The 15213-nt window shown below is 45.2% G+C and overlaps 1 protein-coding gene across 8 annotated transcripts in view; it reads right to left on the reverse strand.

Moving 5' to 3' along the window:
- Positions 1-15213, reverse strand: part of JARID2 (jumonji and AT-rich interaction domain containing 2) — a 274188-nt gene that overhangs the window by 119281 nt on the left and 139694 nt on the right. Inside the window, exon 1 of one of the 8 annotated variants that reach the window (XM_023253660.2) lies at positions 3710-3865. The exons of the other annotated variants lie outside the window; for them this stretch is intronic. Within the exon in view, the coding sequence (XP_023109428.2) occupies positions 3710-3776 (67 nt within the window). The 5' untranslated portion in view covers positions 3777-3865. Of the gene's footprint in view, positions 1-3709; positions 3866-15213 lie in introns of those variants that run through there. 8 annotated transcript variants of the gene reach the window in all.

A 15213-nucleotide genomic window follows, 5' to 3' on the forward strand; every position in this document is an offset into this window, starting at 1 on the left:
AAACGTATTAGCATATTAGGGAGAGGCCATGTATTGGGCTTTGTTGTAGAAGAGATGCACAAAAGGTAATTCTGTATTATACAGCCCAATGCCCGTCTGTCACCCTGTCACTGCGAGACAAGGTATCACATTACATATTAAACAGTCAAGCATCCAAAGAGCTTTCATTTTCAGCTGCAGCCCGCGCGTGCGTGCCTGTGTGTGTGTGTGTGTGTGTGTGTGTGTGTGTGTGTGTGTGTGTTGGGGGATGGGGATGGCTGGCACACTTTGAGGTGAGAGAAAAATTAGAAAAAGAATCCCCTTGTCAAAGTAGGACCCTCCTTGAGATATTCAGAGTGCACAATCTAGTGTCATTACTAGTGAAAACTAAAGTCTGTTTTTCACCCAAATTGTCAAAGAAAAAAAATAAAACTGGTTTGCTTTTTGCTTTGGGGTGCCAGGGAAAAATCTGGCTTGGGCCAGCTTTGCAGATTCAACAGGAATTCGGACTTTAAACCCAACCCTATACACTTGGGTCAGCAGCTAAGCGTTTGGATGGATGTTAGGGTTCCATGGAACGGGGCAGGCAGCGCAGAGGTGTGCCAAGCCAAGGCCAGGATGGTCCACGGACATCCTCACCACATCAAAACGCTGAGGTGGGTGAGAGCAAATGACAGTCGGGAGGCATGGTGTCACTGCCACACTCATGGTCGACGAAGCACAAATGAAAGTGGTTTAACACCTCGGCTTGTGGAAAATAATCATCCCTTCCCTCAGGAGACTGGCCCCTGGGCAGATAGGGCTCCCCTTTGTCAGCTATGGAGATTTCCCATTCCAACCAAGAAAATGCAATCCAAAAATAACCCCAATGACCCCTCACGAGAGCCCCAAGATAAAGAGACAACACAGGTTTTTGTTAGTTTAACACCCAACAAGTAAATAGACAGATAAATCCCACAGGAGCCCTTTACCACCACTACTCTTGCCCTACAAAACCTTCCTGGACAATCTGAACCTCCTTTGCAGGCTCAAGATTTTGAAAAAGAGGTTAGCAAAAAAAAAAAACAAAAAAAAAAAAACAAAAAAAAACAAAAACAAACCAGAAACAAAAACAAAAAAACAAAACAAAACAAAAAACAGAAAACGGATACAGTAACAATTAACATGGAGAAGGTGGGCCACCGGATTGGCAAAGAAGATGTCTGCTTCTATCCTTTCTTCCTATTTCAGATTTCAGCAGATGCCTAAATTGCAGACAGACGAGCGGGGAAGAGAGACAGAACCCTTGAGCCCAGAGGGCAACCCCTCACCTTGAGGCACAAAGGAGCAGGCCAGCAGACAGGGCACCTGCACACACACAGGAAGGGTGAACGCATGGCTGCTTAGCACAAAAACAGGCCCTATTCTGGCGGTCTAGACCCCAAACGAGTGAGCACCACCAGAGCTCATCAGGAGACAAAAGACTTCTCCTTCCCACGTCCTGACCCAGCAGTCACCAGAAGAAAGAAAACAACCCTCGTGGAGAGGCTCCAACAACCACCGCCAGAGAGCCACGGTCGGACTTGGATACAAAAATCACTCGGTGGGAAGGATCTGTGGTCTCTAGGAGAGATTTCTGGACCAGCCTGGGCAGCTATTGGAACTCCGAGGATGACAATGGCGAGCAAGGTGTACTGTGTGTTTTGGAACAACCCCCTTGCTTGTTTAGGCCACGGTTTTTAGAACGTCACAACAGGTACAGGATCTTCAATAATAGTAATAATTGCCGAAATAGAAACATCCGTGTTTCTCCACAATGAGAAAGAAGCACTCCCCACTTGTGCATGCAGTCATCAATTACTCCTCCATCCCAGGCCTTAACTCCTCTGGGTCCAAGCCCCAGCCCGATACCTTATTGATTTTACGCGGGCAAACCAGGCAAAACATGCCCACCAGGCGACCTAGTGTAACTGTCCATCCAGAGCGTGAATCCTTGGAATCCCCGAGGACACGCAACTCCAGCTTCTATCGGCTGAGTAAAAGGGTTCTGCTGTACAAACGACCCCGGACCGAACACCCTGGAGGTGGAAAACCGCCTTCCACATGTGGAGGAAAAGTGATTAGAGAGGATGTTGGATTTAGGCCGGCGTGGAGACAGCGCTATAGAACAATGGCATCACTGCAGAGCATGGAACTTAAGAGTCAATACACAGGAGAGGTAAACACAGGGCATTTTTAGAGACACTCTTTTCGATCGGTTAATGAGACCAACACGCTCAAAGTTTTACGTTCAGATAACCGGACATGCCAAAAAATCAGATTTTTCCTGAATCATGTAACTTGCACTTCTCAAAACGGAGATATCCATATCCATATACAGTATGTTCCTGGATAGCCAGGGATATTCTACCTTTAAGTAATTACCATACGCGGGTGTATTTATCTTTCAAGCTGAAGATCACCAACTGCATTTACCCCACAGGTGGCTTACCAAACAAAACGGGCTCTCAAATATTAACAAGTCTCTACAAAGTTACGCAAAGCTGGCTTCAATGCAAATCAACAAATCCCATAAAGTTACTAGTTTGTGCCGATAACCAGGCACAACTCCCAAATACTTTGTCTTGACATCACAATCTGTAGATAAGAGCCACACCCTTAACCCTAAGACCTCTCCGGCTGCTTTTTCTCCCTAACACAACAAAAATGAACCCCACAGAAGTTCTCCAGCAAGACTGGGAGGGGCAGGAGTTTCCCCGTGACCTCATTACCTCACTCACAAATCAAACTGCACACCTACTTTTCAGATGAACATAATAAAAAAAGGATTAAGTGGGCTACTCGAAATTAAAAAAATATATATATAGAAATTTTAAAACTGCTGACAGCAAGCAAGTTCAGAGAGGCCTACTCCCTCCCAGACCAACATTCTTTCTCCTACTGAAACCTAATGGAAGCAACACAGAGAGCAGAACTCTAGGAACACGGCCACAGAATCTGCAAAGATCTGAGGCACCTAAAATTGATGGTTCCTAAAATTCATCTGTGTTTATGTCTAGTAATGCAGACACAGACTAATGCACGAAATATGGGAGAAACACCGACAGCACTCGGGGTTCAAAGCTTTAAGGGCTGACCTAGAATCACTCAGCATCTATTTACATGCCTCAGTTTCCTCCATCTTTCAAGGAAGGAAGACAAGAGACAGAGAAACAAAGTATTAAGGGAAACAACACCACGCATGCTGTTGATGAAGGAAACCAAAGCCATGGTGAGGAAAAACTAATTAACTTTAATCAAACATCTATTTTTAAATGCTGGGAAATGATCACATAAACTGGCAATAAAATAAAGGGACCAGCCATAGCTGGATGGCGTTCAGTCCCCAGAGAAACGTCTAAATTCATACAAGCCTGGCTAAAACTGCAGATTTGTCCAAAATGGTCAACAGAGCTGAATGCTTTAAGAACGACATTAATTCTCTCTTGTAAATTTCCACAGTGCCTTTGCAGGAGCCACCATTGCCCCCAGGGAGGAGATCACAGCTAAAAGAATATTAATATTAAGCAATTGCAACACTTTTTACATACTCCTATACATATACATCTAGCACCTTGCCATCCATAATGGATTTAATCAGGACCCCAGCAGGGAAAAAAAACCACAAAAGGCCTATTTCTCCAACAAAAGCCATTGCAGCCTGAAACAAACCTAGAGCTATTTGGTTTTTATTTTATTTATAGGAACAGACCTTCTATCCCAGGTTCCTCAAGATAAGCCACCAAAAACTGCACCTGACAGACCCGTGGAGCAGCCATCCTCCTCAGAGCCGGATCATTGCAGAGAGACAGAGAGGAAGAAGGACAGAGGGAGGGAGGGAGGCAGGGAGGAGGGGGGGAGGGAGGGCGAGCGCGGCGAGCGCGGCTCGAGCACTTGTCAACAATCCACCCCTGTACGTAATAAGCAGGCGGCAGTGCAGATTCCGGCAGTGCAGATTCCGCGCGGCAATAGGACGGCCGCACAGCCCCGGGCCGGGGGGGAGGGGAGGTGCCGGGGAGGGAAGGTTATTTATGTGCGGGGGAGGGAACCCAACGCCGAAGAGGAGGGGTCTGGGGCGCTTTCTCCCCCTCCTGATAAATTGAGGGGGGGAAAAAGGAAAAGAGCGACTAGCTTTTCTCCATCCGGCAATTTCCCCAATCTGCAATGCAGACAATTCCTTATTTGAGAATTTCTGACATGGGGGGGGGGGGGGGGGACAGGACACATTTGATGGGGCGGTCAGTGTAATTGTCCACACTTCTGTGCCCAGTCTGTCAGACCGCCCCCGCCATGCACACACTGCACCCCCGTGGACAGCAGGGGGTCCGTGGCACATTTTCAATGGCATCCCTTTTTAATATCCTAATCTGTGTCATTCAGCACTTGCCTTTTATTTATTTTTATTTGTTTTTTTGGCTGGGAAACCTGGGCAGTGATCCAGACAGACTGCAGAAATCTCCCTCCACATGCTCCTCCTCCAGCCTGCCCTCCCCTCCTCCCTCCAATTCCGGCTACCAGGGTGCTTTATTACTTCTGTGATGACCACCGCTGCCCTCCCCACCCCCAGCCCGCGGAGGGCCCTCCTCCACGCACGTAAATTCATCTAATCTAATAACACAGAAGCTGTTTCTCCTCATTGTTTCTTGAGGATCTGTCACAAAACAGGCCCTGTGGCCTGGCAGCTGGGGGGGGGGGGGGGGGGGGGAGGTGGGGAGGCAAGAATCCAACAAGGCTGGCCAGCTCCCCTGGCCCCGATAACTGGAGCATGCATCTTCCTTCATTTGTCATAAAGCTATTTGATTTTAAAAGTCCCTTCTGTTGAAGCTTTTGAACTTCATCTGGCGATTATAATGTCCGAAACACGTGCTCTGAACACCATCCCACACTAGTCTTTATGCCTTTCCAATGGAGGGGGCAAAAAAAAAAAAGACGGTGGCATGCCATCAAAGAACCCACATGCCGTTTAGTTTTACCCCCGACTCACCCAAGGGAGCCAGGAAGAGAATGCCCCTTCCTATTACTTTCAGTTAGTTGTTGTTTAACCACTGAAAGAGCCCCTTCTGGGCTTTACACACGTTAGCTTATTACTTAGACCTCACAAAAACCCTGAAAGCAGACGCTAGCTTTGCTCACGGACAATTGCCCAGATCTGGTGATTATTCTTTCCACGATGGCAATCTCCTGTTTCCTAAATCACCAAGGCTTACCTACCTCCCTCGCTTTTAAACAAACCAACAAAAATTATCAGGAGGCAGATGATGGTCTTTCCTAATTTCTACTTGCTATCCGTGACTTTAAAATCAGTATTCCAAGTTGGGCCTTAGAGACAATCTAGCATAATCCCCCACTTTGCAGATAAGCAAACTGAGGCTTATGCAGGTATGGTTCTTAACCAAGATCAGAACTAGTTCCTCGTAAGGTCTCTAGAGAAGGTCATCCAGGAATCCTGGGGTATCTGGGGATGGGGCAGGCTAGCCCACTGGAAAAACCTCAGGATACAATTCCCTGTAGAAGTCACAGGGATGGAAAATCCCTCTCCAATCCTATCCTGCTCGGTAAGAGCCCACAGAGCAGACCCTCATTTGGTTCTCTCTGGTGCAGTATATCCCCAGAATGTTCAACAACTGTTTGTCATGTATCCCACTGCCGCATAAGTCATATAGTCAATTAAAGGATATTTAAGGGATGACTATTTGGCTTTTTTCCTCTTCTTTCTACTGAGACTTAGCTTTTAGAGCCCTCGGTAATCAAAAGCACCCAACACAGAACTGAAGTATGGTCTGGTACTTCTGAGAAAAGGTAAGAAAGAAAGCAGGAACCACAAGACCCAAAATAACTGGCCAGAGACACAGCTTTGGGGGGTCATGTATGGATACTGGTCATCCTTAACATCCCCAGCTCTGACGCCTCCCACATGGGAGTGTACATAGCCATCTGTGTCTTTTTTTTTTTTTTTTTTTAAATCTCTACTCTCCCTGACTTCATTGCTTCTTCCTCTTCCCATTGTCTGGAAAGTAACTAGGTACTTAAAATTTAAGAAGGTAAGACCTAATAACAGTGTTGGCCCAGACTACTTTTACTTCCAAGACCATCATCAGGATTGGATCGTGCACGCCATATTCCCTGAAACGCATGCTTAGTTAGCCCTAAGTGTCCACTTTTCTGACCTGTGCTCTGCTGCTGGGTCAGGAAAAGAGCTGAAAAACTCTTGCCTATGCAGTCCAGTAGCTTCTGGACGGTTTCGATAAAACGCTGGTTAACCAAAGAGGAAATGCATCAACAGTACCAGATACATGGACTTACAGCAGCCTCTGGGGGACACGCAATAAAACAGAACAGGATTCTGCTTCTGAACGAAAATACCACGTTCAATACTGAAATTCCCAGCAACAGTGGGTAGAAAAGCAGATGAGACGGGCAAGGATTGCAAGGGCGGTTTCTTTCTTCGTATGACTGACGGCACCACCAGCAAAGTTTTAACATTCACAGATCTGAGCAAGTCCAAAGTTTTAAATGAAGACTCCCAAAATATCAATGTCAGCCTCCCTGCTTTAGTTGAGTATCCGAAATACCTGTAAATCCACAGCCAAACCCAATTACTAAAACATTACCTATATGCTTCCGCCTGCCCCATGCTTCATTATTTTTGTTAAGTTCTACTTCTTAGGTATGTGTATTTGTGCTGTATTATTTCACTGTGCTTGATTACGAACTTCACGAAAAGGGGATCGCTCTGGGTTAAGTCTTAGGGGATTTGTTTTTCACCACCACCACCACCCCCCCAACTCAACACGAGGTTACTAAGATCACCTATCCATGATTTTGCTTATTCTTTGCCTATTTTCACTGTTGTTCGTCACACTCCCCCATAGGAATATTCCACACTTTCTTTTGATAATCTCCTCCAAGGACATCTAAGTATTGCCAGTTGGTTGCTATCATGATCCGCGCTGCAAACATCCCTATGCCTGTCCCCTGGAAAGCACACACTGGACTTGCTCTGGGATACTTACCGAGAAGTAACAACCATCGGATATCCTTGCATATGCAAGTCAAATTTACAAGTTCATGGAAACTGGTTTCCCAAGCAGGGGTCAATTTCTGCTTGCATATCATTGTAATCTCTAAATGCTTAAATATAAAGACCTATTACTTAGGGTTGGGGACAACAAAGTACTCCAACTGCTACTTCCCCAAGAGATCAGAATTTCAAGAAGGGGCCCCATCCTAAGAACTGCTATGCGGCCAGCCAGCTACATGGCCACCATCCACCTAATTATCACCTAAACGCCAGGACATCCAAGGACATACTGTGCTCCTGGGAGCTTCAGAACAGAGGACCTACCTGCATGTGCAACCATTTCATTACCTCCCACTTGGGTCAACTCCAGCAGCCCCACCGACTACCTTAGCATTTTGAAAATAAGTGACTGGAGCAAACCCCAATCTAGGATTTGGATAAAACGTGAGAGTGCAATTCACTTGCACATCTTCATCAAATGTGGATATCTAATACTGCTGTGTTGAGTAATTAAAGAAGCTGCTTCGTACGCATGAAGACTTGTTTTATCCATGTATCCAATTCAAGGAAGTCAGCTCACGTTGAGAGCTGGGATCTAACTCCTGAAGGAAAGACAGGCCTTACAGAGTTAGGGCACGTCAACAAGTACTTATCATCCATGATCCACTTCCAAAAGCTCTCCCATTTCCTGCCACCTACAGAAGTTACTGCATTCAAAAGGCGACACCTTAACAATCCAATATCCAAAAACACGCTCATCACAGAGAAAGGATAGGGTGAAGTGGGTTGCCCTGCACGAGGGAAGGATGTACAAGGGTGTCGAGTCTGAGAATTTTACATAGGAAATAGAGGGTTTTTTAATGATCACACTGCATTAGCCATGTATTGATAAAGACACATCTGTAATTTGGGCTGAACTACATAATACTGATCATATCACCTATGCTGTGATAAAAAGCCAAAGCAGAAAAGTGATCCGCAGGGCTAATATTTGACTTTCAAAAGTATTATTTAAGTGTAGGCCCTTTACAGCAGCCAACATGATAATAATAAACATTACTTGTTAGAATTCTATTTAAGTAAAAGTTAATACACTGGCACTATACCAAAAGGAATTAGGTACATACAGAGTCTGGCTTGGACTCTTTCCAAGAGGGCTTGGTAATTCCTGAAGAACCAACAGCGTTCAACTATATAATTCATGTGGCTGGCCCTATAGCCAACGTGACTTCAAGGCCACACTGTACAATTATAAAATAATACCAATAATTATAAGACACAGTAGGGAGATCGAGGCTGGGTGACTGCATGTATATTAACTAGCGAATGGTTGCTATGGATTTAGTCACTAATACCAATGAAATGGCATCACAATGAAAACAGGAAGTTCAAATTAAGAAGCTCCTAGAAAAGGCAATGTTCCATCAGGTTTTTCTTATTTAACAACAACAGCAGCAAAATGGGCAACTGGGTGGCTCAGTGGGTTAAGTGTCCCTTTGGCTCATATCATGATCTCACAGTTCGTGGATTTGAGCCCGACGTCGGGCTCTCTGCTGTCAGCTCAGACTGATCCTCTGCTCTCTTCTCTATCTGCCCCTCCCCCTGCTCACTCTTTTTTCTCTCTCAAAATAAGCATTAAAAAAATTTAATAAATAAAGAAAACCGATTGGGTAAACATCTAGTACTAAAGAACCTTCTTGGTTCACAGCACACACAGCACAATTTGGAAAAGGCTGCCTGGTTCCAATCCTACTCTTCATCAAGTGTGTGAACCTAAGGGGAGGATCAGAGAATGCCCTCAGATTCCTCTGTTAAATGGACAGAAGGACAACTGTGACTGGTTAAGTTAAGGCATTCATTATTTACGTAAAAGGGTTAGCGGTACATAGTAAGCACTGGATAAGAGCTACCTATATGACTCAATAAATGTTGGTGCTAATGGGGGCGCCTGGGTGGCTCAGTCGGTTAAGCAGCCGACTTCGGCTCAGGTCACGATTTCATGGTCTGTGAGTTCGAGCCCCGCGTCGGGCTCTGTGCTGACAGCTCAGAGCCTGGAGCCTGTTTCAGATTCTGTGTCTTCCTCTCTCTGACCCTCCCCCATTCGTGCTTTGTCTCTCTCTGTCTCAAAAATAAATAAACGTTAAAAAAAATAATAAAAAAAAAAGTTGGTGCTAACGAATTATATTTTTAATTATTTGGTTGTAAAAAGACAAGACAAAATATGCTTTGGCTCTCAATATATTTTTTTAAGACTCCAGTAACGGATTTGTAAAAAGGTAAACACAGAAATCATGACAAGTTAGAAAAGATTAGAATGTTGAGATTTTGAGAACATGACCTGCAGAAGTATCAAGTAGAATTCAAACACAGTTACAATATGGTCATTTGACCTACTTAGAAAGAAATGAATAATGGAAAACTAGGTTTGAGAAGGACTGACAGGTCCTTCTCAGCTCACTCAGGTCACAATTAAAGAGTTCATCTCCTTCCCAAATCTGATTCTGACAAAACCCCTATTCCCATGTGCTGCTAGGGTGGGAACAAATTGATAAAATATTTCTGGAGAGCAACGTGATCACAGGTGCCAATTTGTTTTAAAGTCTGTAATTCAGCAAGCTCATTTCTAAAAACTAATACTATGATATTAATGAGAGAAGCAAAGATTTACGTGCAAGGATTTCAACATAGTTTAACAATTCTGTTGCCCCTTTTCACTGGTTCAAATTCTATCTGCATCCAGTTAAAAAAAATTAAAGGCACCCAGCTGGATCAGTCGGTGAAGTGCATGCCTCTTGATCTTGGGGTTGAGTTTCAGCCCCACACTGAGTGTAGAGACTACTTAAAAATAAAATCTTAGGGGAGCCTGGGTGGCTCAGTTGGTTGAGCGTCAGACTTCGGCTCAGGTCACGATCTCGCGGCTGGTGGATTCGAGCCCCGCGTCGGGCTCTGTGCTACCAGCTCAGAGCCTGGAGCCTGCTTGGGATTCTGTGTCTCCCACCCTCTCTGCCCCTCGCCTGTTCATGCCCTGTCTCTCTCTGTCTCAAAAATAAGTAAAAACATTAAAAATTTTAAAATAAATAAATCAGTCTTTAAAAAACAAAACGCAAAAAAAGAGAAAATTCTTTTATATCAGCTTCCTAAGCCATGCAATACACTAACAATGCCTTGGTTTTGCAACCTGATGGCACCCCACAGTGCGGCACGAAGGGGTGGAGGCAGCTGGAACCTGCGTGTATCTCTCAAGCCTCTGACTCCATACATGCAGCTCCCTCTTTTGGAATATTCCCTCCTCGGTCTTCCTAGAAAGCTCCTCACCGCTCCCCCCACACACACTCACCTTCAACCCCCAGTCAGCCTTCAGGGCTACTTCAAATACCCACAGTGACAAGCAAACATCGACTGTCCTGTTCTCCGAACAAGAGGATTTATTCTTGCTCATCTTAAGAGTCCTCCAAACTAGCATGTGCCTAGAGAAAACTGCTGAGACCCAATAAATACTGCTCAAAGAACAGGCTGCTCCTGCAGACCATTTCAGAGCCTTCAGAGCCTGATGATGCACTCTTAACCTTAGAGGCTCCCTTTTACAACTTCTGGGGTCTCAAAGAATTGTCTTTCCATTTAGAAATATTTGGCTGGGAACACATCTTGTAATTTAGAATACTTGATTTTTCAGCAGTCACTAATCAAAATTAGGAACTCTTGGGAGAAAAGATCTAATTTTCAAATTTTCAAGTGAAAACATCTTATGAACACTATAGCTCTCACTAACCTTCCCAATATGTTTTCTAGACATTTAATCCCTTATTAGTTTCAATGTTAAAGTTCTTCGTTTTAGAGCCAATGATTTCTTCCCGTCTGCAAAACTGTTCAGGTCTTCCTCAAAGAATGACCTTTTATACCCTGCTAACTTACACGAACTCATTTTGTTACTACTGTGTTCAAATAAAAGCCACAGTTAACTATAATCCTCCCACCTTTTCCACAAAGTGAAACTACATCAATCACTTAAAAATTCTGTGTGTATTCTTTGCGGTATTTTCCTTAAAGGTTTCATGTGCCATCCAGGCAACTAATACTGAATAAAGAACATAATTTTTTCAAGATATTACATGTTTAAAAAAAAAAAACACATTTTCCAAAACTTAGTAACATAAGGAAAGACTCCTAAGGTTTTTCAGTTGCAGTGATTCCACTGCATGAAATATTAAATGGGATTCAAAAGAAATACAAGTATAGAGAAAGGAGATTAGAGGAAATAAACTAGTTATAAGAAGTAGTATCCTCTCCAGTGGCAATCTTTATAGTTTTCTGAAATTTCTACGTTTTCTACAATAAATTACTTCAAGGGGCATCTGGGAGGCTCAGTTGGTTAAGCATCTGACTTCAGCCCAGGCCATGAACTCACAGTTCAGGAGTTGAAGCTCCACACCGGGCTCTGTGCTGACAGCTCAGAGCCCAGAGCCTGCTTGGGATTCCCTCTCTCCCTCTCTCCCTGCCCCGCCCTGGTTCACGTATGCTCTCAAAAGAAATAAAAAAATGAATTACTTTAACAACATGTTGGCGGAAAAAAGACATTAATGATTATTTAAATGATATCACAAGGAAAATGGTGTGTTGCCGGATGGAAGTAGTACCGGCCACAAAAGAAGCAGTGACGAAAACAGTTCTATGAAACATGGACTCCTGTGGAGCTAACAAACAAAGACAAAGTGAAGAACAGCAGACAGTGACAACTTTGAAGCCAGGAGTACGTTGCCATATTGAAGTCAGGGATAATAGGAATACCATGACATTAATGCCACGGGCAAAAGGATCCTCAAAAGGCTCAAAACACTAAAAGGCAGGTGAATAGAATAGGAACATGTTTTCACTCTGTCAGCATTGCCTGCATATACAACATACCATGAAGACAGCTAGAAGAAGGTTTCTAAGTTGAACTACACTGGCTATCTAAAAAACCTGCTGCCAAACAACAACAAGACAGAGCTTGAAGACAAAAGGGAAGCAACCACTACGTTCATCCTGTCTCTATAGCTATACATGTTAATACAGTAGCCTGTAGTCACATAAGACTTTTTTTTTATGTTTATTTTTGAGACAGACAGTGGGGGGGGGGGGGGCAGAGAGTGAGGGAGACACAGAATCCAAAGCAGGCTCCAGGCTCTGGGCTGTCAGCACAAAGCCAGCTGCGAAGCTCAGACTCATCAACTGTGAGATCATAACCTGAGCTGAAGTCAGATGCTCAAATGACTGAGCCACCCAGGTGCCCCCATACTTTTTTTAATGAACTAAAACTAATCGGACCAGCTAAGTATAAAGGACTCATGGCCTCCTAAGTGGCTACCGTACACAATGAAGCCGACCCTGAGCATCCCCATCATTGTGGAAACTTCTACAGGGCAGTGCTCACCTACAGATTCTTCATGAATGTAGTCTCAAGACCCTTTCATCAAGTCTACAGATGGCAACAGTCCCTGGGTCTCTGTGCTGTCCTCTGCTAGAGCTCAGACCGATAAACAGGGCAAGTCAGACAGACGGGCACTTCTTTCCAGGCAGCAGGGTGAAAAAGGACAGGGGAGCAAACAGAGCAGCAAGGAAACAAACCCCCTTCAATCCTGCAGCAGATGGCCCCCTGGTGTCATCAGTCTAGCTTTCAGAAGAGGGAAGGAGGGAAAACCACAGGTTAGACCCAGTCATAAAAAGCCACGAGCTTATTCAGTATACTAAAAACTGCAGAGAAACCCTTAGCAAAGCAATTACCCCAAAAGATGATTTTTAAATCATCAAGGATTTTAGGCAATCCTGATGAAGATTGAAAATAAAAGGCCAGCAATCACCACTTAATACTCACGAACAAAGTGCCACATGAAATCGTTCTGAGTTAGACTCACATTTTGCTACCCTCAAAGCTATAGGTACAAAGAAAAGTGTAAAAAAAAAACCAAACCCACAAACAGTGGATTCTGGGCTCACTGCCTCGGTTCCTACATACACAAGGGATCCCCAGAAAGAAAGCCCCAGCCTGCATTCATTCCTGTATGCAGGTGGGGGTTGAGGGATGGGGAACAGCTTCATATACCACAAAGAAAACATGGTGGCCACAGAGGATGCTGGTCTTCTAGAGCTTTCCACTCTCCCCCAAATTCTGCAAAAGCATCCCAATGTTTCCTAGAGAAGGATCTGGCAGTTAAAAAGAACACCATGGAACACCAGGGTGGCTCAGTGCGTTAAGCAGCCAACCCTTCATTTCGGCTCAGGTCATGATCTCTGGGCTCGGGAGACAAAGCCCTGCACAGGGCTCCATGCTGATAGCAAGGAGCCTGCTTGGGATTCTCTCTCCCTCCCTTTCCAGCCCTCCCCCACTCACTCAACTCTGTCAAAATAAATAAACAACAACAACCACACGCCAAAAAAAAAAAAGAGGGGCACCTGAGTGGCTCGGTCAGTGAAGTATCCCATTTCTGCTCAGGTCATGATCTGATGGTTCATGAGTTCCAGCCCCACATAGAGCTCACTGGTGTCGGCACTGAGCCCACTTCGGGTTCTCTGTTCCCCTCTCTCGCCCCTCCCCCACTCGTGTTCTCTCTCTCTCCCACTCTCTAAACTAAACATTTAAAAACAAGAAGGAACGCCACCACAAACAGGCTTCATTATAAGCATCAGGCTATCACTCATCATGGAAACAAAACCAAACAGGACAAAGGGAGGTCTCAAGTGTCGTATCTGACATAAGAAACCCGCGAAGGGAGGATTGTTCATGGTGGTACCCAGTTACCTGTACAAATAGACCTATAATGACATCAGTGCTCATTACAACGTATCAAATTTTTTGACACATCCGATATTGCTTTAAGTGGCTACAATCCAGGAATTGTGGTCGAATGATTTGACAGATGGTGATGTGAATGGTTACATAACATAGCCTCTATGACTTCTAAAAAGCTGCTGCAAACATAGAAGCCCTAGAATTTTCCTTCCTTGACCCTCCCTTCAAGTTGCACAGCCAGGTTGATGGACTCACGTAGCCACTTTCCCCTTCTGCCTCCCTCCAAGCCTCTCTCCTCCAGCCCAGCGGGCACAGGTCCTTCTTCTTCCATACCAGCTCAGAAACCTCAGAGAGGACAGAATGGAGACTGCTGTGCACTGCTCGGGTCACCCCCCCACCCCCACCCCAAGACACCAACCCCTGCTACTGCTATTGGGGCAGGTTTTCCCGACACCACTAAGGAATGCCCTACTGGGGAAAACTAGGGTTCGCTTCCTTCTAGCTCGGTCGGAGTTTCTGCTCTCCAACACCTAGGGTGAGGTCTAATTGTAGGATGATGGCGTCCAGACCCAGGGAATGGGGCAAACAGATTTTAATACAGTCCCTGAAGTGTGATCTTTTATGACACAGCTACAGCTTTTATGGGAAGTAGTTAGGTAATGTGTATCTAGAACCTGATCACAATTACCCTTTGAATGCTCACTTCCTGCCAGATACTAAGGACTTTAAATAAATCATCTCATTAATCCTAAGAATATTGCCTCTGAGAAAGAAATTACTACTCCATTTACAGAGCTGGGGAACAAGAGCCAAACAGGACGGCCACCTCGTGTGTGTGAGTTCTCTTCACTCTTGGTGGGGCCGTGAGGTCACCCTTTCAGGGATGACAGCATGAGCCTCCCTGCCAATGTCCCCAAGTGGAGGTGGAGGGCAGCGGTCTACGGGGGCCCAGAACTGGCAGGAGGCTGAATGCCCCACAGTTTCCCCCAGGAAGCCTCTAGATCCCTCAGTGTCCACAGCTCCAGGGCCCTGAGCTCAGACCACAGGTGCGGGTTTTGTTTTACAGAAGAGAGCTTCCTTGAGGATGCAACATATAGATGCTCCGAGCTCTCTGTGCCCGCCCCCTCCCCCCACCAGTCAATTCCTCAGACTGAGAGCACTCTGGAGCTCGGTAATTTTTCACAAAGGGGCTAAGAAATTGGAGGAGAAGGTCTGAGGACTCGGCCAGCCGGAAGGCCAGTATCCTCCCCATCCACTACCAAGAGCAGCCACTTGATGGCAATCTTAACCTATTCCCTTGGAATTCTTCCATAAAGAGCGACCCCAGGAGGGTAAGAGCAACAGAGAATGGGCTGCAGAATGTGGACAGTGCTAGAAAAGGCATCACTGCCTGGCCAGAGTAGGCAGAGGCAGGGGCATAGAAGGATGG

This window comes from Felis catus, chromosome B2 (genome assembly GCF_018350175.1).
Source record: "Felis catus isolate Fca126 chromosome B2, F.catus_Fca126_mat1.0, whole genome shotgun sequence".
NCBI classification, from domain to species: Eukaryota; Metazoa; Chordata; class Mammalia; order Carnivora; family Felidae; genus Felis; species Felis catus.